Raw genomic sequence first — 25,598 nt, 5'->3', positions numbered from 1 at the left:
ATGAAGTACGGTCGACTAAAAAATCAAATATATTCAGCAGCTAAATTCGGGGAAACTTGAAGAGTTTTCATTAACGAAGAAAAAGAGTTATAACAATATTACCGGTTTGGCGTGAAGTTCCAGATAAGGTAACATTTTCGGCTGTAACTAAAGTTACCTCAACGACGAACACAAGAATAAGGAGTTCTTTCTTGATTGAAATAAGACAATTGATTGATCGTAGCCTGTTTTAACAGGTTCATATACACTATATAATCAACATCATAGCTACACCACAGTTTTTACAACATAACAATCTCTCTGGCGGTGTGTCAAACATCACATTACATCATATTTGAAAACAGGAAAAAAAAAACTCGAAAAGCTTGCCTACACTGCTTTAAGACGCTTTTCGCACCTTTCTGAAAATTCGTTGAGTAAGAAATAAATTAATCTAAACATAATAGAACGCTCCTAGAACAGTTAAGTAATTCCGCTGCAATTATACCTTGAGTTTCGCACTCTAAATTCCTACGATTCAAAAGAAGTAACTATTTCTCCTACCCTTATTGTTGCTGATCTTTGCGATCATTCTTGGAAGACTTCGGTTTGGTTCTCGCTACTATCGTTCTGTAAAATGCGATTGGGGCCTCTAAAACAGCACCCATCATAAATAGTTGTTTGTGCCATGTAGCAACTGTGAGACGAAGAATGATACTATAGGGGGGATGTAGATTTTGCTGGTTGAAACGTATCATGGGGTCACACATACACGGTCTCTTTCTCGCGTCAGTCTCTTGCAAACTTATGTTTTCTACAGTTCTTCCCCAACGGTTTGTGAGGGTACGGACAGTCTAGCCTTGCTTGCGTGGCAGAGGAAATGGATGAAAAGTCATCAAATGTGGGTGAAATCCGATTTGATTAGTCCGTTCCTTTTGATGATCTCAATCTGAAAGAATTGGGAAAGATGAGCATGGTGAGACAGGATTGGTTTGGGTTTCTAGTTTTTGGTTATTACATCGCCTCCGTTTTCAATATGTTTGGCAAGGGCTCGCCTCATGCGTTTCGCCACAGGTGGTGAAAACAAATCCGTATTGATGCAGGTTTTAGAACTATCGAGGTAAATTCGATCCGTTCCTTGGTATCCCAACCAGATAAGGATCAGACTCATACCGTAGCCTATCACAAAAGTTAGTATGTATCCCATTACGACCGACCAGAGATAGGACAATCGGTAAAGGTAGAAGTAGTCTGAGTCCGGTTGATTTGCTTTGAGTGCCATCACCATTGGCGTGGTATTGTTGAAACCACCGAAGCGATCACAGTCTTCGACTGAAAAATCCAACATCTTCGGTGCAGGCCTTGGCTGACCGAAACCTATCCACAGAGAAAACGCTATACCCAGAGCAAGACCTGTAATGGCGCCCTGTGAAGAGACATTATATAATTAAACGAATTTCTCTAAGAACCCAGACGACTTGCAAGGTTACTTACCCGTTGATTTGCTCGCTTGGTGAACATTCCCATGGTGAAAAGCGCAAAGAGCGGACCTCCGACTACACCGAATATGGTCAGGGACGCCTGCAAGACGCCGCCCATGAACTGCGCAAGGAACGCAACTCCGAGACATATCATTCCGTACAGGAAAGCCATAATTTTCGTAGGATAACTTGACTGCATATCTGGTAGAGGTCTTTTCTTGATCTTCGCATATAAAGGCTTCAGGTAATCCTCAAGGGTGACAGCAGCTAGTGAGTTTAGTGCAGCCGAGACAGACGACAAACTGGCGGAGAAAATTCCGGAAACGAACAGGCCTGGCAAACCAGGCAGATTGCTCATAGCGTCCACTACGAATAGTGGCATGGTTTGATCGCGTACTTTGATACGACCTTGTACGAGAGGATCGCAAGTGCTATAGAAGTAGTAGATGCACAGGCCACTGAAGGAAGTACTCAGACTCAAAAGTGAGAGAATTGGCCAGTTGAGCCACAAAGCACGCTGAGCTGATTTGAGATCCTTAACGGTCTGTAACCGTTGAACTTGTGTCTGGTTAACCGCATACAACGATAGATAGGTGAACATTCCACCGATGACCAACGACCACCAGGTGTGTCTTGCTGTTGGATCTGGATCAAAGCTGAAAATTAAATAAGGACATTGAGATTTACAGTTTTTGGATTTTCAATCTGAATCTTACTTCCAAAGTTCCAATCGTCCACCCTTCTCTGCCGCTTCCCAGATAGGTGCCAGGCCTCCAGCTTTAACGGCAGCACAGATAATGACCGCATAGATGGCGGCAAACATCAAAATCGATTGGAAAACGTCAGTGAACAGCACTGCTTTCATCCCACCGATAGTTGAGTAAAAGGTGCAAACTATTCCAATCGCCAGGATGGAGTACGTTTGATCCAGTCCGGTAACTGCTTGTAGAGCCAGTGCCGGAGCGTACACCGCGATTCCCATGTAGAGAATCATCTGCAGAGTGTACGCTAGTGAAGCCGCAAGGCGCGTTTTCTTGCCGAAACGCATTTCCAGGTACTGAAATTGAAGAGTTAAGATTGCTTCATAATAAGTAATGGTTCATGCTCTTACCTCATAGGCACTGCAGGCCTGCAGTTTGAAGAATACCGGCAGGAAAAGGTACGCCGCAATCGGAGTTGCCAGCCCGTAGGAGAAGTTGATCACCACGAACTGCGTCCCGAATTGGTAGTTCTCGTTGGAGACGCCCAGCAGAGTGATGGCCGACATGAAGCTGGCCATCAAGCTGAACGAGACGGGCCAGATGGACATGTTCCGGTCAGCTAGCAGGTATTCCTGGGCACAAAATACGTAGTATAGGAAATTATTAGGTGTTGGTAATTTCTATCGAGAATTATTCGTGTAACCGGGAGGAGGAAGTCTGAACAACGAAATTCTCCACATGAATCCACTTAGGATATTACAAGCAAAAACTAACTTTCACTGTAAATGCATCTAGGAATTCTACGAATTATCCTTCTAGAAATCTCACTCGATCTATTTTCAAAAATTGTTTTAAAATTCATTCTACGATTTCCTCTAGAAATTGTTCTTGGGGTCTTTCCTCAAAAGTTTCCATGATCTAAGGACGAATTTTCAATGGTTACCCAACAGGACCATAAAAAGCATCTCTGCAGACTATCGATTCCCATTTCATTCATAATCTCGGAACTTTTGTAGAAATTTTTATATGAACTACTTCGAAGATTGCCTCAGGGATTCCTCAATTATATTCCAAAATTTCCTACAAGAAGTCGCCTAAGATTTCCTATATACCTTCAGGTATACCCCTCAAGATTCATTAAAAAATCCGCCAGATATTGAATAAAATCGGCAAAGAAATTTCATTCGGATTTTTTACATGGAGTAGATCATAAACTCGTCAAAAATTTCTTCACGAATCACTTCAATAATTTTTCGAAGGAATCCTCCCAATCCTGCGGGAATCACTCCATGAAAATCATCCAAGGACTTATTTCAAAAATTTGCTTAAATCTTGTAAGACCATCTAGACCTAAAAAGACGCCATATCCAATACCATATGATATTACATCCGGATTTCCTGTAACCGTTTTCTATACAGCCAAATCAGGACAATTTGATAATATTTGATATATTGAGCCGAAATTCATGATTTTTTTACCTACAAGTAGAATCGCATTTTATCGCTGACTAATTAATTTGAACATTTGCATTGCAATCGCATTATGAGGACTGGTTCTAGGAATTATGCATAAAATTTCACACATTCTCATTATTCATTATTTCTCCAGGAATTCCACTGGAAAAAAATCATTTAGCGATTAGTCCACGAAAATCTTTATAAGCATTCCTCCAAAGATTTATCCAGATTCATCCATAGATTTCAGAGATTTCTTCAGTGATGTTTCCAGGGATTCCGTCAAGAACTCCTTCAGAGATTATCCGGGGATCAATCCAGAAAATCTTTACAGGGATGATCGCTATTGATCTACAATAAATTCACAACAGTTTCTTCCAGAGCTTTCAGTGATTTCTCCGAGAATTCCACAATAGAAATCTACAGGATTTCCATCAATTCCTGCTGGGAATCGTCATTTAATTTCTTAATTTCTTTCTAGTGCAATAGAAATCACTCCAAGAATCCATCTAGGGACTCTACCAAGTATTCCTTCATGATTGTTCAGGATCTCCTTCCTCGAAGATTTTTTTACGAGATATTTGGATAATTTTTGTTTGAAGAGGGCATAACAAATTCTTGTTTCACAGAAGTAAAGTCGATCACAATAATAACGTTTTTTACAAATTTTGTGCAGATTTTATTTGTTAGTTATTTTGTCTCGTATTGCTGATATTTGTAAATTTTGATTTTCACTATGGAAAATATTGAATTTTAGCCTTAGAACTGCTTAACAGTTTTCACTGAGTTACTCTTGGGATGCCAACGGAAAATCATTCCCGGGATTAGAAGTTTCTGATTTTTACTGAAATTTCTTTCGGCTTTCTGATCTTATCAAAAAATTACATACAAATTTCCATTGTTAGTTTAAAATACGATCCAATTATTTTTTAATAATTTATTTAGGATTTTCTGGAATTATTGAGGATTTCTCCAAGAAATATTACAAGAATTTCTAGGAGTCTTACCAAAATTGTCTTCAAGATTACCAAGCAAGTATTCTTTTGATGAATTCTTCAGATATGATGATGTTGATGTTCTTCATAAAGTTTGTCTTCAGATTTCTTTAAAAAATCCTTCAGATAATGCCTCGAACATTCTCCGATGATTACTTGAAAAATTTGCATCAAAAATTATCCAGAAGTTCCTGCAAAAATATTAAATGATGCTTCCAGGTGTCTAAGGATTTCTTTTAATATGGGTACCAAAAGATTTTCATAAGCGTTTCAAACGATTTAATGTTTTTCACACCGCGTTTTGCTTGTCAGTCCGGTTTGGCGGCTTCCTGACCTTGGCCGCTTCCAGCGCTCTTTGTTCTTCGTCTCCTGGAACATCTTCACAATATTGGGCGCGGTGATCGATAATCCTGGCCAGTCGCACAGATGGATTGGCAAAAGGCTTGGAATCCACCATTCTTCCGTGCCCCGCAGGTAGAATGGTGGATTCCAAGCCTTTTGCCAATCCATCTGTGTGACTGGCCAGGATTATCGATCACCGCGCCCAATATTTGCTAGCGTGGCTATTATTGTTTCGAATGCATCTTGAAAACTACTTGACAGATCGCGATAAAATTTTGCACACATAAGCATAACACTCTAAACTAGTATTAACCGAAATTTTATTGATTTATACCCAAAACAAAGTGTCGCATTTTTTCCGAGTCCAATCTTTATCCATTTCCAATTTATATCAGATTTCTAGAGAAATACAAACAAAACAAATGAAAAACTTCTAAAGAAATTTGTACGATAATTTCAGCTTAAATTGAATTCAGAAAAACTTACTAAGTTCCTGTCGGAAAATGCGAAAACTCACCGTAGAATTTCTGAAACTTTATAACGATGTTCCTGACGATAAACCTCATGAATAGTTTAAGTATTTTTGGTAGGATTTACTACATTTTTTTTTTGTTCTTTGTCTTTTATAATGGGCAATGATTGGCGTTAAAACGAATGTAATTTTTACCGTAAGTATTTGTATCTAACAACTAAGAAAATGTTTTGCATAAACTCCGAAGTTTCATGATACTATGGCGAACAGATTGCTGTAGAATCCATTTTTTTCCTACTTGCAGAAATGTCACATTTTTTTTTCGAGGTGCTATTTACAATTATTGTGGTACAAATGTAAAAGTTGAACGCGAAAAAATTGGTGGTATATATAAGAACATTGCCAAAGTTTTATTACGGTAAAATTCGAAATGTAAGATTTTACTGAATTTAAATTACCAAAGATATTTTGAATTTTTTTTTGGGAATTCCTGAGGAACATTTACATATAGGGTCGATCCATTAGTTGTGGGTGTTCCTATAGTTGCGGTAGTGCCATTTACACTGATTTTATAAAGTTAGCTGCAGAAAACATTTGCTAATTTAGGAAGCAAAAGAATTCCTGGGGATTTTTTTAGCAAATTTTCTCTGAAAAGTCAAAGGCAAGAGACATTTCAAAACATTTTTCGTTGATATTTTTTGTATAATTTGAGGATTTAAAGCAGAACCTCCTGAAAAAAAACGTAGCAGAATTTTTGATGCAATTTGTGATGTATTTTGGAAATATTTTTGAAGGACTTTTAATGAATTTTGCGGAAGAACTTGTAAAAAAAACTTTATGAAGGAATTCTACTTTCAGTGAAATATCTCAGTGACAGAAACAATGATTTTTTGGAGGAATTGAGAGGGAGAACTTTGAATTTTTGAAAGGTAAATTAATTTCCGGGACATATTCCGGAGTCGATTTGCAGATTAGAGTAGACATAGAAGGTATGTTTGTCCTCCAGGAGAAATTCACGTTGAAATTATTAACAAATCTCACGATATTATTTGACTGAATTCCAAGAGCAGCAAAACTTCTGAAGCCACCCTTCAATATTTCCTGAGGTTTTTGATTATATTAAAAATTTTCAAGGATTATTGAAGGGTGGCTTAAGAAATTTTGCTACAAATGTGTTGGAAGTCAGTCAGATATTGTTTGAAAATTCTTAAGAGTATTAAACAGTTCTAGAGGTAACCAAATTGAGCAAAAACCGGGCGTTAATCTATCGGTTGTCGAGATTTACCGGCCTGGTCCCCGCCCCCTGTTCCTAAGCCAATGGCTATCCCTAGAAGAAATCCTTGGGGGGACGACCCCTAGGAAAAATATCAAGGAGTTCTTGGAGGAATGCGTAGCGGATTCCCTGAATGAATCCATGGATAAATCACTGGATGAATCCCTGAAGGATCTCCTGGAAAAAAATCTGGAGGAATTCGTGGCGAAATCTCTGGAGAAATTCCTGAAGAAAACTCGGAGAAATGTTTGTGGGAATTCTTGGAGGAATTTATCTGTTGAAGAATTCATGTACAGATTTTCTTGGAGTCATCTTTGGAGAAATTGTTAGAGGAGTCTTGTGAGATTTTCGAGATTCCCAGTAGGGGTCCTCTGAAGAAATCCTTGGAGCAATGTAATCTCTTTTGAAATTTTCCTCGAAGAATTACAGGAGGAATTTGTAATGTTGTATGAAAAGATGAAGAGGTTTTGTGCCTCTTTGAGAAAGATTACGTAACGAAATCACTCGAAGGGGTTTATTCCTATTTTGTAAAATAAATAAATAATTCCATTAGGAATACTTGAATTACTTATTGGTGGAAAACCTGGTAGAATTCTTGGCGGAATTTCGAGTGGTATTCTTTGAAATCGATCAATTGATGAATTCTTTTAGGAGAAATGGCTGGAGGAATTTCTATCCAAGCAGACGTAAAAAACTAAGTAATAGAAGATTTTTATCCAGATCTAAAAAGTTTTTTAAACCGCTTCTGTTGGGGACCAGTAAAATCTCCAAGAATTCCTTCAGAAAAACCTTTAGGCATTATTTCAGGAGAACCTTTAGGAATTCCTCCATGAGATTCTTTCTGTAGGAATTTCTCCACAAAAAGCAACAAATTTCTATAGTAGAGTAGAGTAGATATAAAGTTCTGATAATCAAAACGTGATATTATCTTGATAGATATAAGGGATAAAAGATCTGGAAATTATATCTCATATTTTCTCTTAGAACAAAATTGTCATATCATATTTCGCTTTTGTAAGATCTAACCAACAGCAATAGAACAAAATTTTGATATTATCTTTAGATCTTTTATCTCTTATATCTTCTTATTCTTTTTAGCATTACGTCATCACTGGGACAGAGCCTGCTTCTCAGCTTAGTGTTCTTATGAGCACTTCCACAGTTATTAACTGAGAGCTTTCTTTGCTAAAGTTGTCATTTTCGCGTTCGTATATCATCTGGCAGGTACGATAATACTGTATGCCCAGGGAAATCAAGGAAATTTCCATTAAGAAAAGATCCTAGACCGACTGCGAATCGAACCCAGACATCTTCAGCATGGATTTGCTTTGTAGCCACGGGCTCTTAACTGCTCGGCTATGGAATCTCTTATATCAATCAAGTGAATATCATGTTTTATTATGTTTTATTTATTCGGGTGTAGACATTTTTGAGGTTTATCTGAAGAAATTCCAAGAGAAATCACTGCGAGAGGTTTTCCTAAAAGAATGCCTAAAGGTTTTTCTGAAGGAATTTTGGAGATTTTACCAACAGAAGCGGGTTTAAAAACTGTTTAGATCTGGATAAAATGTCATAATTTTGTAATGTTGCATGTTAGTACAATACGATGTGCTGAAAATGTCCACTCCACAACGGAATAATTTCCGAAATATTCCGACCCAATCCAGTCAAATTTTGATCCTCTTGATGTTCTAGCAAAAAGGAATGGAAAATGGTGAAATTTGAGACGTCATACTTATTCCATTGACTACAGTTCTAGGTAGAGCCAAGAATGTAAACTCTTAAAAGCTTCGCCTTAGTATTTATAAGTTTCACTTTTCAATATATTCATAGCTCGTATTGAAAATCATACTGTTAGATGATTCAGGAAAGGACCTGAGTGATTTTTGACTCCATTTTCCACTTTCTGATTTGGCAACACTGAAGAAGTAACGAAGGACGGTTAGATTCAAGCTTTTTCACTGACATGAGTCATAATTCTATAGACTGACTAAAACAGTTTTCTCTTTAAATGGGTTTATAAAAATCTAGAAAATCCGAAGATAAGTCACACCCCATGCTCTGGAGTTATGATATACAATTGATCGCGTGATATACAAAAGTATGATGTTACCAAAAGCCAAAATCGCCTCAGTATGCATATGTATTTTATCGGGCAGGCTTGTTGAGAAATCATTCGCACACAAATGAATGAGCAAGCACCTCTTCAAGGGGCCTAATGGGCCTTCCTTAGCCTAGTGGTAACGACCGTATCTACAAAGCAAAGCCATGCTTTGTGAAGGTAACTGAGTTCAATTCCCGATCAGTCCAGGATCTTTTCGTAGTCTTCCCTGGACATAGGAGTATCATCGTACCTGCCATACGATACACGAATGCGAAAATCGCAACTTACCCAAAGAAAACTCTCAGTTAATAGCTGTAGAAGTGCTCATATGTACACTTGGCTGAGAAGCAGACTCTGTTCCAGTAAGAACGTAATGTCAAGCAGACAAAGAAGATGCACCACTTCATCGCCAATGGGCACCTTTATTGTATTTCGCATGCATGCGCTTTTATACGATTGACCAATAATTATAGTACACAGCGGACTGCAACTTGGCCAAATAATTTAAACCTTAAAATTCTTGCTTACCGTTGTGGTTTTCTGCTTGCCACCAGAGAACCTGTAGTAGACCCCGATGCCGGCCGACACCAGCAGCATGGCGATGAACACCACGTAGTCCCAGACGCCGAACGAAGACATTGTGCCGAACGGATGGGGTTGGCCTGAAATCGGGAAATTCGGAATGCGTTAATGAGATGGCCAGTGTCAGTGTACTAGATATGGACGCATACATGATTGCAAAATTCTGAATGAGCAGTACTAATGGACTTGAGGGCCATCACTTGACAACGACGGCGATGACATGCAGATAAACGGAAATCTCTATCTAATTAATTGAATGAGGGGTAATCTGTCCTGTCTGGCAGATAACAAATAACGAGTCTTCGTGCATGAATTGGACTCAATGGGGCGATGATAGTCGCACTGTTTACCGAAGCCTTTGAGGAAGCTCTGTCAATCACCATACGCAATTATAATACATCGCGGGGTGGTGGGAGTACTTTTAAGGTGCAAGAAAAAATGAGGCAAATGTCAAAAATGAAAAAGCAGTTTTCGCCCTTGAAATCAACAAATCGGAAAAAAATAGAAACACACAGCCTTTTTATTTTGCAAATAAAACAGCTGTGTGTTTTTATTTTTTTTCGATTTGTCGATTTTAACGCCGAAAACTGCTTTTTCACTTTTGACATTTGCTCCATTTTTACTTGGGGCTTAAAGGAGACTGGGTAGACTTTATCCTACCTTATTTTCTCGGAATCTTAACCCGTTTTATTTTATGTAATTTTTCGCAATACTTTGTCTATACGAAAGACAATGTCGGTGCCAGAAATCAACAAAGATCTTTTAAACATCTTAGAAAAAATATGATTGTTGTTATTATTATTTTCTTTTTTAACGAGATTTGCAGCCCGAGGCTGGCTAATTTCGGAGCTTAGAAAGATTTTAATATCTCTGTGCAAATTTTAACAATTCGTCTCAAATTTTCAGAACTTGAGAGTTATAATATGTAAAATCAAATCATGTCTCCTCAGTCTCCCCTATAATGGAACACGAGTGGCGCTTGCCAAAGGCACAGTAATTGTTGTTAAATGCATCCAGACCGTCGAACAAATTGACCGAAAGTTCTATTTTTGCACCCGATCAAAGGAGGGACTTGCGAGTGTGTGGGATTGGAAAGCGTTTTTCTCCGGACAGTGGACTGCGCATATTACTGATGTAGGTAGGGCTAAGTGATTTTCATTCTGCATACTAGCTGGGCATGTGAGATGCTTTTCTTCTACAGTAATGTTATTCGATGTTATATTCTACATCTTTAAGTAATTGAACGAGTTATAACTAAATGCATAACAATAAACTCTCTACATACCTATTTGGTTGGTATAATGTCAAGGACAGTAAATGAAAAAGTTGCCTTCGTTTAAATTTTATTTCCAACTAGTGGTCCCGGCAAACTTTGTCTTGCCATCAAGTAGGCTGTTGAAAAACGCCATGAAATGTCCCACACAAAATTATAGTTTCATTCGCTTTCGTTTCTTCGACTTTCCCGGTGAATATTTTGAACTTTTTATGCATACAATCACGTCGGAACACTTCACGAACACTTTAGTAAAAGAATTGTCAACATCTGGTGGCCCGTTCGCAAGCCATTTCGTGACATACAAACACCACTCCATTTTTATTTATATAGATAATATTCGAAAGAGACTTTACGCAAACCAGAGATAAACCGACGTACTTCTTCTTCTTGACATTACGTCCCCACTGGGACAGAGCTTGCTTCGCAGCTTAGTGTTCTTATGAGCACTTCCACAGTTATTAACTGAGAGCTTTCTTTGCCAAAGTTGCCATTTTCGCATTCGTATATCGTGTGGAAGGGACGATTCGTATATCGTGTGGAAGGAACGATTATACTCTATGCCCAGGGAAATCAAGGAAATTTCCATTACGAAAAGATCCTGGACCAACCGGGAATCGAACCCAGACACCTTCAGCATGGCTTTGTTTTGTAGCCGCGGACTCTAACCACTCGGCTAAGGAAGGCCCCAAAAACCGACGTTACAGTTGGAAAATAATGCTTAAAAGGTCTGCCCAATGTCCGGCCCGCGACATAATTTTATGCGACTTTTAAAGTTTTTTAAGACTTTGCTTGTGACACATCTTTTATAGAATTTTTAGACCACCTCTCCTCTCGTAGATTTTTGTTACATACAAAAACTTTTATGAACTTGTATGAACCGTGGTCTTTTGATATACAGTCATCTCTCCCTTACTCGATATTCTGTATCTCGATATTTCCCCTAACTCGATGGAATGCGCAGTCCCTTCAATCTAGCATGCTTTGATACCTCTGTAAGTCGATACCTCTCTAACTCGATGTTCCCTAACTCGATGCTATCTGTTTCAGTTTCCCAAGTAAGTTTACCTCTCTAACTCAATATTTTGATGAAAAGTTCCAAATCTCCTCCAAACGTTAATAAATTTCATGAATTTGATTATTATGATTAAATTGATAGTAAAATTAAAGTTTACTGCCGATTTTTGGGTGCTAAAATTTTTAATTTTTGCTGATCGATTAAAAAGTGTCACAAAGGTAAATGTGGTAAAATTTTATTGTTTTTCACGTGAAAATAACTATTTTGAATGTATTTTGATAGAATAAAAAAAAGTTTTAAATTTGAAAAATATGTGTTCTGTATCTCGATACCTCCCTAACTCGATGGTCCCTTCAATATCGAGTAAGGGAGAGTTAACTGTATATGGTTTATGGACGGCCCCCAAACACGGTCTAATCAAAGTCTAACTGAATCATAAGCTGGATTCTCATACAGTATTCTGATTTTTAGATAATCCTGTGGAATTTACGCATATTTTTAGACAGCGTAATTACAAATATTTGGAAGAATGATTTGGCACAAAATCTTAGGCAAAGTTCTCACATAATGTTGAACAGAATTCTCTCAGAATCTGCAGCAGTATTCCACAGATTACCAGCCAGGATTACTGTCAGATCCAGGACATAAGACACACAAACCATAATCTTGTGTGAGTTTCTGATTGGATTCTAAGCTGTATTTTTATAAATACCAATTTGATTGAAAAAAGAAAATTAATAATCGTTTTGATTCTTCAAAAAATATTTTAACCCTCTAAGCCAGTCAGTCGATCAAAAATAAGAGGTCTGTCTCGGGGTTTTGAGGGTTTAAATGCATCCCGATGAGTTTTTGTTTTGTAGAAAACTAGAAAAAAGTCACAGAATTCTGCGATAGATTGTCATTAAGTCAGGGTTTTCGAATAATATTTTTTGAGTTTCTGACTAAATCCCATTCGGATACCTGGCAGAATTCTGTGATTATTCCTTAAAAAATTGTGAAATTGTTTTTTATGTTCACAAAATCCAGGGTCTGGTTCAAGTCAGTAATTTCTAAAGTAATTTAGGTTAGATTTTGACGTAATAAGTGCATTACTCTCAAAATCTTGGGTTAGATTGTTACAGTATCCAGGGAGGATTGATTTCAACTTCTTTTGTTGATTTAAAAAAAATATATATAAAATTTGATCCGCCTTTCAATTTTGCTTTTTGGGTTTGGCCTTATATACTATAACCCCACAGTTATAGATAAATTAGTGTTGAAACCAACCTAGAAAATTCAATTAACCCCTCTACCGGCAGCTTTTTTACCGCAGTAAAAATATTCAAACCTCGATAACATCTTGGTTACTCGATATTTTTGCACAATTATTTCACAAGTTCTCAAAAAACTCTTCTGGTTTGAGAATCTGTGTAGATTTGGATTGGTTCACTAGGTCTTGAGATATTCCCAAGGCTGGTAGCGAGTCACTTTTTAGTGACTTGGTCACTTTTTTGAGGCCAGTCACTTTAAAGTCTCTTTTTTGAATCCAATTCAACTAAAGTCACTTTTTTCGTCAAAAAGTCACTTTTTTCAACTATTTTGAGCTACTTTTCGGGAGAAAATTTTGAATCGGCCTTCTTAATTTAGGCTAAGTTTTAAGTTAGCAGGGTGTCTACTACCTGAAAAATCCTGGAATACCTGGAATTATCAGGGAATTTTTATCAACCTGGAAAACACCTGGAATTATCAGAGGATCTCGGATATACGCAGGAAAAAAACCTGAACCAGTAATTATTATGACAGAATATGTCCTTTTTGTAACACAACATTTCTTCAATAAAAAAAATTTCGGCTGCGCCGCTGTTACAACTTGAGGTATTCAATCAATGCACTTTAAGTTATTTTTAATATTCCGAATAACTTGTTTAAATAAGGAAGTAGGACTTAGGATTGCTAAAATGGGAAAGGCAAATACGATTCCCAGTTGTTCAATGCATATCTCTAAAAAGTGTTTATTTTTAGTTAAGGTCTCTAAAAGGCATTATAATCAATATGGTATCTAAAGTCACTTTTTTGCCATAACCCTCTCTTTCCCATGGTAGCTCCAGAGCTCAATTATTTTTGACGAACTTGAGGCAAACCGAACCAGAGGAATACTATGCATTAATTTCTACAGTCAACTCTCCATAACTCGATATTGAAGGGGCCTTCGAGTAAGAGTGGTATCGAATTATGTGCAAATGCGATCCGAGGGACCATCGCAGTAGCCATGAAAACCAACTTTTGCTGTGGTTCTCTAACTCGATATCGAAATACGAAATATCGAGTAAGGGAGAGTTAAGTTATGATTCTATACTTATCAGATTAATCTAAAAGTCAATTAACTTTTTGAATAGTAAAACTATTGGTAAGCAATCAGTTTACTATTGTAAAACAACCAACAAATTTTAAACTGATTTTGAAAAAATAGATCCTTTGAAATATTGTTTTTTGAATTACGTTTTATTAAAACACTTTTTCATAAAACAACTTTCGATTAAAGTCGTCGGAAATAGATGATTAATCTGCTTGCAATGAATTCTGGTGCACCATTCTAAAGGCTCCGGAGAAACCTTCAGAGACTATTACGTAACTATTTATCGAGAGTTTCTTTCTGGAATACTTTCAAGAACTCCACCAGGAATGATTCCAGAAATTTTTCAATAGAAGTTCAGAGGAATTTCTTCTCAATTTTATAGTAAAAATTTTAGAGCATTCCTACGCTACTACCTCCAGTAATTTTCACAGAGATAACTCTGAAGAAAAAATCTCAGTATTTCCTCCAGATCACTGATTCTTTCACAGATTTCTTCAATCGCTACTTCTAGGATTCTTCCCACGTGCCCTACAGAAGTTTTTCCCCAAAGGTTTATAATAAAGTTTTCGAAAAAAATCGTCATTTTTATAAGAAACCCTACAATAATTCCTACGCTTTTTTCAATTAAATCCAGGCATTTTTATAAGGATTCACTCAAAAATTCATCCATAATTACTCTCCGGGATTTCTCAAAACTTAAGGTATTATTGGATGAAATCTTTTCCAAGAATTGCTCGATAAATTGCATCTGGGATTCCTCTAGAAATTTCTCCAGCATTTCTTCAAAATATTATGACTGCGGCTCAAACACTTCACTGATACTTTTTCAAATACAGTTTCCAGACCTGCATAGATACTTTAAAATTTCATTCAAGGTTCCTCACTAGTTAATACTACAGCAATTATTACAGTTACTGCTCCGACCTGGGAAGGAGGCACCGATACTACACACGAAATTAGATACAACTGTTTTCCTAATTGCAAGATAACTCCAGTTTGCCAACGACAATCAAGGCAGGCTTAGTGAAATTCGCTAGTTTTCATTTGTTGTGTACCTTCGATCTTTCTGGACAAACATAGAAAAAGGGCCACAGTTTTCTATGCGTTTAATATTCAGTTTTAATGAAAACAGTAAAAAGAGCCTCATTCCAATACGTTACATTCAATAAAAATGAACGGTGCTCTCGTGACGTTACTTTTGAATGTGCATGAATTGATTCTAATTCGATTTTTGCTACTTTTGATGAAATGCAAAATATGCTATGGCTAATTACGCGCTTTATCATATTTGCCCATTGATCAAGATCCGGGCTCACAGTGACAGTTCGTGACAGCAAAATCTCGGCTCACTGTGACGTAGAGAAATTTTGTATCGGTTTCTCCCTCCCAGGCTCCGACCATTGATGGATTAATATGCTTTAATTATCATAGCAATTTATCAAGAAATATATTCATCATGAATTCGAAAGATCCAGTGATCCTCGTAGGTATCCATCATTATAACTCACACAAGTTTCATCAGAAATTACACTAAGATTTGTTTTAGAAATTCCTCGTGGATTTTTCAAATTTTTTCACAAAAACATTGATTTTTTTTAAGTTTCATTTTTTTTCGTTCGTGGTTTTTCTTTAAAAGAAAAACAGATAGAATACATGAAGGTATATAAACGACTCTAAGAAAAATTACATAAAAAGTTCGTAAAAATCACAAAACAAACTCCTGAAGAGATCTTCGGAGTATTAAGAACTTTACGGCAAAACGAAAAGTTACTTGTCGTAATTTCACGAGGAAGTCTTAGAATGTGAATACCTTCCATTAAACTTACTGATGGGAAATTTCTTCCTTAGTCGGCCTTTAAAGGACGCGGTTAATGCATAAAAATATTGACCTTATTAGGTAGAAGAGCTGGAGTTTAAATGGAAATGTGAAATGACAAAAATTTTAATTTTACAAATGTTCCAAATTCTTATTAAAACTTACAATATAAAATACTTTGGTAATATTAAAGACACAAAACTTTAGAAATATTGAAAATCTACTAAAAACGGATTATTTACGTATATGTAAACTACCCTGTTTGAAAAAATCTAGGCGATATCTTGTAAATTTTGAAGCACAATAAAAATGTCTAAATATGGTACTCAACTAGACCTACTACCTGCAGAAGATCACATGGAATATTCCCTATCATAATTGATATTGATCGCTAAACAGTATACTAGAATTGAAACAAAATTGAGTGCTTTTCAAGTCACTTTTAGTCACTTTTTCGAGAATAGAAAGTCACTTTTTAGTCACTTATTTCTCAAATTTGGTCACTAAAATAACTTTTTTCGGTACCAATTCTTGCTACCAGCCCTGGATATTCCTATATTCCTAGGGGGGCCGACACGTAGCCATAGCCCACGTAAATATCTCAGCCTACAGATTTTTTTTAGCGTATTCGCATATTCACTCTTCGGTACAATACAATAATGAGAGTATGTTGTCAAAAAATGAAACAATTTGGTGCAGCCGTCTTTGACTAATGAGCATTCATGTGTCTGGTACTAAGCTGGCCAAATAAAGATTCTAAAAACTTTAAAAAACATCATATCGTAATTTTCAGATATCTCTTAGAATACTCAAACAATTTGTATGTTTTTTTATTCAGAGTAGTTCCGTATCATCTAGCTTTGTAAAGTCCACATTTTATTTTTTGATAGATTGACAAAAAACAAAATGGCCACCAGAGACATTTTCTATGGGGAAAGTCGGTCCCCCAAGGAACATAGGAATATCTTTTAAACCAGATCATCGATGACAGATATCGACATGGATTCTTAAACTAGAAGAGTTTTTTGAGAACTTGTGAAAAAAAGGAAAAAAAAAATCTAGAAACAAAAATGATATCGTGATTTGAATATTTTTAGCGGTAAAAAATAAAGCTGCCGGTAGAGGGGTTAAACAACAAAGAAAACATAAAATTGGAACTTCGGTTAGTGAACTATTTTAAGTGCAATATTTACTTAGAATAGCAGAAAAATAAAAATCAAAAAGTTTCTGAAAACTCTATTATGGATTAATTTTTAGATTATGGATCAAATTGAGACATATTACGGATCAGGGTGAAAATCAAGAGATTTTCAACTTAATGCACTTGTATTGCATGATTTGACGAAAGTTATTAATGCATCACATATTTCTGCAAAAAAAAGCAGAGTTGGAGCTATAAACAAGGGTAAAATGCCCTTTTATCGACAGTAGAGAAAGGAATTAGGAATGAATCAATAAATAAAACCTGAAAGCGCTTTTCAGGTAGTTTACACTTCCGAGAAACTCTGTTATGACCATTCAAACATGCCCGGGTAGAAATCAGAATCCAAAAACAAGATTATGACTCATGATATCATGATTGTAGTGTGTTTTCATCTTATGAAAATACACCTTGATTTGGACTCATGATATCATGAGTCAGATTGCCGTAACGCAACACACGCGTTAGGTTTTTTGTTGCTGATTGCTCGGAATCATGATTCAAATGCCAAAAATGCTGAGTCGCGCATCCGTTTATGACCAACAAAATAAAAAAAAAAAGTTAAAAACAGCATAGATTCGAGCCAAGAACCTTCCGATTGTAAGCCACGTACTCTACCACTCAACCGCTTCATCATCTTGAATTAAGAGTGTTCGATACGAATGAGATGAAGCAAAGTGCGCCGCTTAGTGTTTTCACACTGGATGATACGCTTAAGAGGAATCATGATTATGACTCCAGGAACCATGATTTGTGATCCTGATATTATGACCTAACCAGTTTATGAATTTCATGATTTGTAAATCATGGTGTGGGGATCAGATTTTTATCCGTGTGATAATTGTCCTTGTTTGGAAGCATATTTGATCTCTAAATAAGTTGCTGCTCAACTACTATATTATTGGACATTTTTTTGTTATATTGCATTGTAGTTGGAGTCAAATGCTTCAAATGGCAGAAATCTACATTCTTTGGAAGTGATCCATAACCGTAAACAATCATTTTCTGACCCATATTATGGATCAATAGTTATAACTGCCAATATTCAGTATTTAAAATCAACAATCAAGAAAAATGTTTTACAAAGATGAATTCATACTAAATCTAAGCGAACGAGCAGTTTTTATGCTATTCAGTGCTAAACTAGGCAAGCTGACGACGAAGTGCTATTTTCTGCATTTAAAATTGGCTCAGGAATATCCGGAAGGATTCCCATTATTCCTGACCAAGGGTAAACGAGCGGAAGAATGCGAAGTCGATAGAAAGAACAGGCTACATCGAAAAAAAAAACTAGCTTTCATGCGATCCAAGACGACGGAAGTTAACTGCGTTCTTGCCAGTAGCGCAATTGACACACCTCAACACGGGGTAAGGATATGCGGTGACTACGAAACCTGACGTGGAGAAAATCATCGTAGACATGGAAACAGCAATCATCCAAACCGTAACAATAAAGAACCAGAACTCAACGAGGAACATCGTAACAAAGGCCATTACAACAGGACAACGAAGCAGGGCAGACAAGGACGAGACGAGGATCGTGAAAGAACTTAAGGATAAATCAGTGTTCTACATCAAGGCGGATAAAGGCAACGCAGTCGTCATCATGGACAAGACGGATTACGACAAACAAATGGCGAAAAAGATCAACGAAGGCCCCTACCGACATTTGAGAGTGGATCCACTACCCGGACTCATCAAGCTTACGGACAAAACCCTGAAGGACTGCAAGGCGATTATTGGCGAGGCTCGTTTGAAAGAGTCAAACCCCATTCTTTCACGGATTAAAGGACTACCGAAGATTCACAAACCAGGAAAGGAAATGCGAGAAATCATCTCGGCGGACGGATACCCCACTAATAAACTGGCGAAATGGTTAGTCAAGGAATTCCAGAGTATGCCGAATCCATTCCCACTAGGTCAGTTAAAAACACCCAGGAGTTCTCTCAGAAACTATTAGAGTCACGACACATCGAGGATGACGAGATGATGGTTTCTATCAACGTAGCGGCTCTTTTCCCCAGCGTTCCAGTAAAGGATTCCCTAAATCTTCTCGAGGACTGGTTATTACCCCAAAGGACGGATGCAGCATGGAAAGGAAAGGTCAGGACATACATGAGGTTGGCAAGATTGTGCATGGACGAAAACTATTTTCAATTTCGAGGAAATTTTTACAAACAGACGAAAGGAGCCCCCATGGGAATTTTTGGACGAGCTGTCAAATCAGCACCTTGTTCAGCTCGTTCTTCAGCACCAAATTGTTGGCTTCACTCCAGTTGTTTGTGGATGATAGCCGTTTCAGTTCTGTGTCAGCCCAATGTGGCATATTAAATTATTATTGTGGTATTGAAGCATATTGGTGTCAGCAGAAGCATGCTAGAAGTTCAGCAGTGATTGTTTTCGTCAATTCTGTCAGCAATTTTGTCAGAAACAATCTCTAATAATTTCACCAGATACACTAGAGGATTGTTTTTATTCCTGATTCCTATATTTTTTTTGGGTATTTTCTAAAATTTTTGTTTGTGTTATTTCAAAATTTCCGTTAATTTTTTTTTCAGTGACTCTTGAAAACCTAGCTATGAAATTTACTAAATAAATTCCGTTGAAAAATCATCCAGACTTAGTGAATTCGTCTAGCCGAATATCTTTTTAAAATAAAAGTTTATTCTCAATCCTTGACGGAGCAGACATTAACGGCCGTATTTTATAAGTCAAGTCGATCAAAAACCACTCGACAGGAGTCACTGTCGACCAAAAAGTTCGCTCGACACGGCTCTGTCATTCGAGTTTCTCGACAGTTGTCACTCTATGTGACTGGATTACTATGGGAGTCGCCGGGTGACATCTGAAATATGCATGCTTGCTTTGATCGACAGTGATCACAGACGAGTCACAGGAATCTGCTCGATTCATAAAATAGACCCCTAAGTATGAAGAACAGCCAATGTTATAAAACTCTGAAAGCAAGCTTCCAGCGATATTTTTTACCTAAGAATTGAATCGTTATGTATACCTAGTTTTTAAAAAAGCAACATGTACTCTTAAAGTTTTCCTTGTGTTTTACATAAACTTTTTTCTTACTAAAAATCATGGCCAATATTTGCCCCTCCTTTCAATAAAACTTTTTAGCGCTATTTCGACGGCTAAACATTTTTGAATGTCAAAGAAATTTATTATTATTATGATTTATCAAGAATGTTTTAACTACAAAGCCATTCGCCTCGAGAGAAAAAAGTCAAAGAAATAATATTTTTGTTAATATTTTTCCAAATGGCTATTATGTCAGGTGCCATTATACCAAATGGTATAATGTCAAACGGAATTATGCCAAATGAGGCAGAGCCGTCAAAATCAATTGCCGCAACGGAAAGAAATTCTTGTGCAAATAGTGATATAGTTATTCTCATGGTTTCCCTTAAATTATTTCTGTTGAAGCGCTAAAAGTGTTTTCAGTCAAAATCCCTCAAAGAATATAGTGCAAATTTATCTATTACTTTGGAGGTATTTACGGAGACATTTTTGGATAAATTTTTTGAGATAAATGTGAGTTGTGATTCCTAGACATTTCCTAGAAGATTTCTCTCGATACATTTCTCCAAAAAATCTATTAGTAATTATTGAAGAATTTCTGGAAGTGTTAACGAGATGGCAATTTTCTGATTCATTCCCTGAAGAGATCATTCAGAAGTTTTTAAATTAGTTTTTGGAGAATTTGCTAAGAGAATATGTGAAGGGTTTGTTGGAGACATTTATCTAGCTTCAAAAATGTCTCTATAAAAATCAGAGGAGATATTTTTGGGACGTTTGCATTATTCAATGGATGATTTCCTGGAAGGGACATCTAGAAAATGTATGACGCTCTTGAGAAACTAGAAATTTATCCAGAATGTTGTGAAAAACTCATAGAGGAGTTTACAACGACAATTCTGAAAAAAACCTTAAGTAAAACAGTTGTACAGCCGCTATGAGATATCACTCAAGGAATTCCTAGAAGAATCCCTTGATAAATGCATGTGAGATGTGTTGGATTAAAATCCGGAAGTTGTTTTAGAAAGACCTGGAAAAATATTGGCATAAACCTCTGATGAAAATTTTGTAGGGATTCCATGAGAGAATCTTATGAAAATTTAGGGAGAAAGATTTTATGTTTTCCTGAAGAATCATGTAAATTTTCTAACAAATCTCGCTGAAAGTCATAAATGAATTCCAAAGAAAATTTCTAGTGATTTTTTTTGTTAAGTTGTAGCAGTTTTTTTCTCATTCAACTCCCGGCGTTACGTATTAACTGGAACAAAACCTGCTTCTCAGCGTAGCGCTCTTATGAGTACTTACACTCCCGTGCTAAAGTTTGGGTTCACCCCCTAAAAAATATACAAAAGTGTCCACATCTCCACATCTGTTGCAAACGAGAACAAAAACGAACTGTATCTTCCACTGATATTGATAGCCGTTTATTTTATGCTTCAAACTAGAAAAAAGATTAACAAATTAGTTCATGGTAATTTTAATCCATAGTAGTTTAACCTACAATTCAGTGAGACCATACATGCATGATCTTGCGTTACTGTTGTTCAATAGCCCGTTCGCAACTAAATTCTGCCAATAATAATCCCGTATCTACCGCGATCCACAAATTCAATACGCTCAGCGAGTATTTAGTTCCTTTGATAGCACTAACGTAGCCTTACTTCTAGTAATTCGGTAATAAAGGGAAATTGAAATAATAATAAATTCTACATAAATCCAATAAATTCAATGGGGTAACTTCTGTCGCAAAGCACTTCAAAATTGCAAGTAATCTATTTTGACATCAGTCAAATCCTTTAGTCACACACTACTGCATTCGATGGCAGGGATGCCATCTCTCCGAGTGATGTGGCAACATCCTCCCCCCGATGGGACCCTTCATCTTCCTTGGTTCCATCTTCTCTGGCCACATCAAGGACCGCCATTCTTGCGACGGATCGTCGTAGTACACCTTTGGAGGTTTGCACAACCGCTTGACGTACCCTGCCATCAGAAGCTGTTATTGCTTGTAGCACTCGACCACGTGTCCAGCCATTCCTTTTAGTTTCGTCGACAATGATGACTAGATCCCCTTCTCGTACGTTTCTAGTTTCTCCAAACCATTTGGTCCTCTTCGTCAACGTTGGCATATACTCGAGCACCCAACGCTTCCAAAACATGTCCAAATATTTTTGGATCATAGTCCAAGATCGCTTCATGATTACACAGTCACTTCCTTGTTGCACAGCTGGCTGCTTAACTCCGGTAGAACTCCCTAACAAGAAGTGGTTAGGAGTGATCGCTTCTTGTTCTGCCGAGTCCAGCGGAAGGTATGTCAACGGTCTACTGTTTACTATCGACTCCGCTTCGATAATCATCGTATAGAGAGCCTCATCGTCCAGCTTTTCATTATTATACGCCGCAGTAAGTGCCGTTTTTACCGACCTAACAAGCCTTTCCCAAGCTCCGCCCACATGCGGTGTGGCAGGGGGAATGAAGTGCCAGGCCGTCGTTGTACTTGTAAAAGTTGAAGCAAGTTCGGTGTTGATTTGTTCTCTCAACAAGCGCTCGGCGCCTTGAAAATTAGTGCCATTATCACTGTGAATTTCCACTGGAAAACCTCTGCGGCACACAAATCGACGGACGCAAGCTACACAAGACTCCGTCGACATACTTTGGGCAACTTCAAGATGGACCGCGCGGATGGTCATACAAGTGAAAAGGGCAATCCATCTTTTAACCTGACTACGTCCTACTTTCACCAGAAACGGTCCAAAATAATCAAGTCCCACAAAGCTGAACGGCCGTACGAATGGTGATAGTCTTGCTTTAGGCAATGATGCCATTTGTGGAACGATTGGTCGAGCATTCCGAATTTTACAGTGTAGGCAACGGAAAACTACGGAATTGACCAACGCTCGTAGTTTAGGTATACAATACTTCTGCCTGATTTCATTGACCAAAGTCTCCTTATTTCCATGTTTGAGTTGACGATGCAGATCATCGATCAAAAGTACTGTTAATCGATGTGTTCGTGGGAGAATTATGGGAAATTTAACGTCGGCTGATGCACATTGAGCTGAGCTGATTCTTCCATCTACGCGGAGGATCTGATTTTCATCCAACAGTGGTGTCATCTTATAGATTTTACTCGTCTTCTCTAAAGGGCGTTGTTCATTTAGTGGAAGGAAATGGTTCGTAGATAGTGTTACCATTTCTTCAGGAAAAGACTGCCATTGAACCATCCGGAAAATTGAATTTTCACTCTTTTGTAGTTCAGATCTCATCAATGGACCGGAATGTCGGCATTTGTAACGGCAGTTGTTGATAAACCTGTGAACGTACGCCATTACACGCTGCAAATGGGTCCACTTTGAGAACCTACTGACGTCTACAATACATTGAGGAATATGTAGTTCTCGATGTAGATAACATGCTCGCAGCTCCTCCTCGCTGGTTACAAAGGGAGTCGGTCTCGGCCACTCGCACTCAGGTAGATAGAGAAATTCTGGTCCTGTATACCAAATACTGTTTGACTTGAAACATGGTCCAGCTCCCCATTTGGTAGCCTCGTCAGCCGGGTTATCTTCAGATGCTACCCACCGCCACTCAGCTCGATCGGTTGATTCCAAAATCTCGGCTACTCGAAATGATACGTACGGACTGTACTTTCGCGGATCTCCATTGATCCAACTCAGAGCGGAACTAGAGTCGCTCCAGAAGATACGCTTTTTGATGATGATTGAGTGTCCTTCGACAATGTATTTTGCAAGTCGTGTTCCTAGCACACAAGCTTGGAGCTCTAAACGAGGAATCGTAATAGGTTTCAGTGGGACAACCTTAGTTTTAGCAGACACTAATGCGATTTCTACAGTACCTTCTTCGTTGACTATACGGAAATAGGAAACGCAAGCGCAAGCATCTCCACCAGCATCGACAAAGGTATGTAGCTGAATGTTTTGGAACCCCTTTGCTCCTGCTTTTCGAAAATAACTCCTCGGAATACGAATGTAGTTGATGTGATCGATCATCTTGGTCCAATGCTGCCACTGCTCAAAGAGTCTATCATCCACTACCTCATCCCAGCCGATACCTTGTCTCCACACGTTCTGCATAAGGATCTTGCCAAACACTAAATACGGCGCAAGTAATCCAAGGGGGTCAAACAAGGACATTATGCATTTGAGTATCTGACGTTTCGTAGGTTTTTGGTCGCCTGATATTATGGCAGCAGTTTCGTTTCGCATCTTGGCGGAGAAGCAAAATTCGTCTGTGTCCGTTGCCCAACGCATTCCCAGGACTCGTTCTGATTGTTCTTGATCGTCGAAACGCAGCTGCTTTACTGGGTTTTGAACCATTTGTCCTAGATGTTGAAGGACTCCATCTTTATTTGAACACCAGTTGCGAAGTTCAAATCCACCGCATCTGTGAATCTCTCTGACTTCCGTTGTAACTTGTTTCGCTTCCTCGTCAGTGGCAAAACTGTCGAGATAGTCGTCAACATAGTGGTTGAACACTATCCCTTCTACGGCTCGTGGGTGTTTTTCCTCGAATTCCTTCGCGTTTGCGTTCTTAACGTGTTGTGCGATGGCTGGTGAACAGGTTGCTCCAAATGTAGCGACATTCATATGGAATATCTGTGGTTCATTCTCGGGATCCGAGCGGAATAGAAAACTTTGAGCTGGACGATCTTCTTCTCTTATACGGACTTGATGGAACATCTCCTTCAAGTCCGCGCTAATCGCCACCGAATGCTGTCGGAATCGGAACATAACGAAACACAGAGGAGTTACTAGATCGGGCCCTTTGAGTAACAGTGAATTCAGGCAGATGCCATCTACTTTTGCGGATGCATCCCAAATTAATCGCACCTTCCCCGGTTTGTTTGGGTTTGTAACGGCCCCTAAAGGAAGGTACCAGGTACGACGAGGATCCAAATCTGTTAATTGGTTAAGCGGCACTCGACGAGCATAACCTTTAAGCTGATATTCGTCGATTTGTTGGGAAATGTTCTGTTTCAGAATTGGATCTTTGGCCATTCTGCGCTCCAAGCAATGTAATCGTTTGACGGCCATCGGGTAACTATCTGGAAGCTCCACATTGTCGTACTTCCACAGTAACCCACACTCGAACCGGCCTCCCACTCTTTTAGTTGTTTCTTCCAGTATGCACTGTGCTCGCTTATCTTCGTCCGACATTATTGTTGTTCGTGGCATTACACCTGCTTCCTCGAATGAAAAGTATTTCCTCATGGCCGATCCAAAGCCTTCTTCTCCACCACATTCACAGATGTGGTAGCTAAATTCTGCTTGTTCTATACGCCGACGACCTCCATATACACACCAGCCTAGGCGTGTTTTAACAGCAACTGGTGCGCCATTTACACCTTCGCGAGACTTCAAGGGTAGTGATAATCGCAGGTTGTCAACGCCAATGAGCAATTTCGGGATTGCGTTACGATATCCTCGAATGGGAATTCCACCAAGGTGCCTATATATTCTGACCAATTCTTCGATTGGAAGACTTTGGCTAGGCAGACCTAACGTCTGAGTAGTCTGCACATCA

At 38.1% G+C, this 25,598-nt stretch overlaps 1 protein-coding gene across 4 annotated transcripts in view; it reads right to left on the bottom strand.

Moving 5' to 3' along the window:
- Positions 1 to 213: 213 nt before the first annotated feature.
- Positions 214 to 25,598, bottom strand: part of LOC5567515 (putative sodium-dependent multivitamin transporter) — a 40,370-nt gene continuing 14,985 nt past the window's right edge. For 3 of the 4 annotated variants that reach the window (XM_021855014.1, XM_021855016.1, XM_021855015.1), the window contains 6 exons: positions 9,331 to 9,464; positions 2,572 to 2,793; positions 2,177 to 2,517; positions 1,474 to 2,116; positions 998 to 1,405; positions 214 to 928 (listed from right to left, as the gene is read on the bottom strand). In XM_021855014.1, coding sequence (XP_021710706.1) covers positions 875 to 928; positions 998 to 1,405; positions 1,474 to 2,116; positions 2,177 to 2,517; positions 2,572 to 2,793; positions 9,331 to 9,441 — 1,779 coding nt within the window. In that variant the 5' untranslated portion in view covers positions 9,442 to 9,464 and the 3' untranslated portion in view covers positions 214 to 874. The remainder of the gene's footprint in view (positions 929 to 997; positions 1,406 to 1,473; positions 2,117 to 2,176; positions 2,518 to 2,571; positions 2,794 to 9,330; positions 9,465 to 25,598) is intronic. The other variant, XM_021855017.1, reaches the window with a different exon arrangement.

Source organism: Aedes aegypti, chromosome 3 (assembly GCF_002204515.2).
Source record: "Aedes aegypti strain LVP_AGWG chromosome 3, AaegL5.0 Primary Assembly, whole genome shotgun sequence".
NCBI classification, from domain to species: domain Eukaryota; kingdom Metazoa; phylum Arthropoda; class Insecta; order Diptera; family Culicidae; genus Aedes; species Aedes aegypti.
The sequence above is the reverse complement of the archived record's forward strand: the minus strand, read 5'-3'. Positions and strand labels throughout refer to the sequence as shown.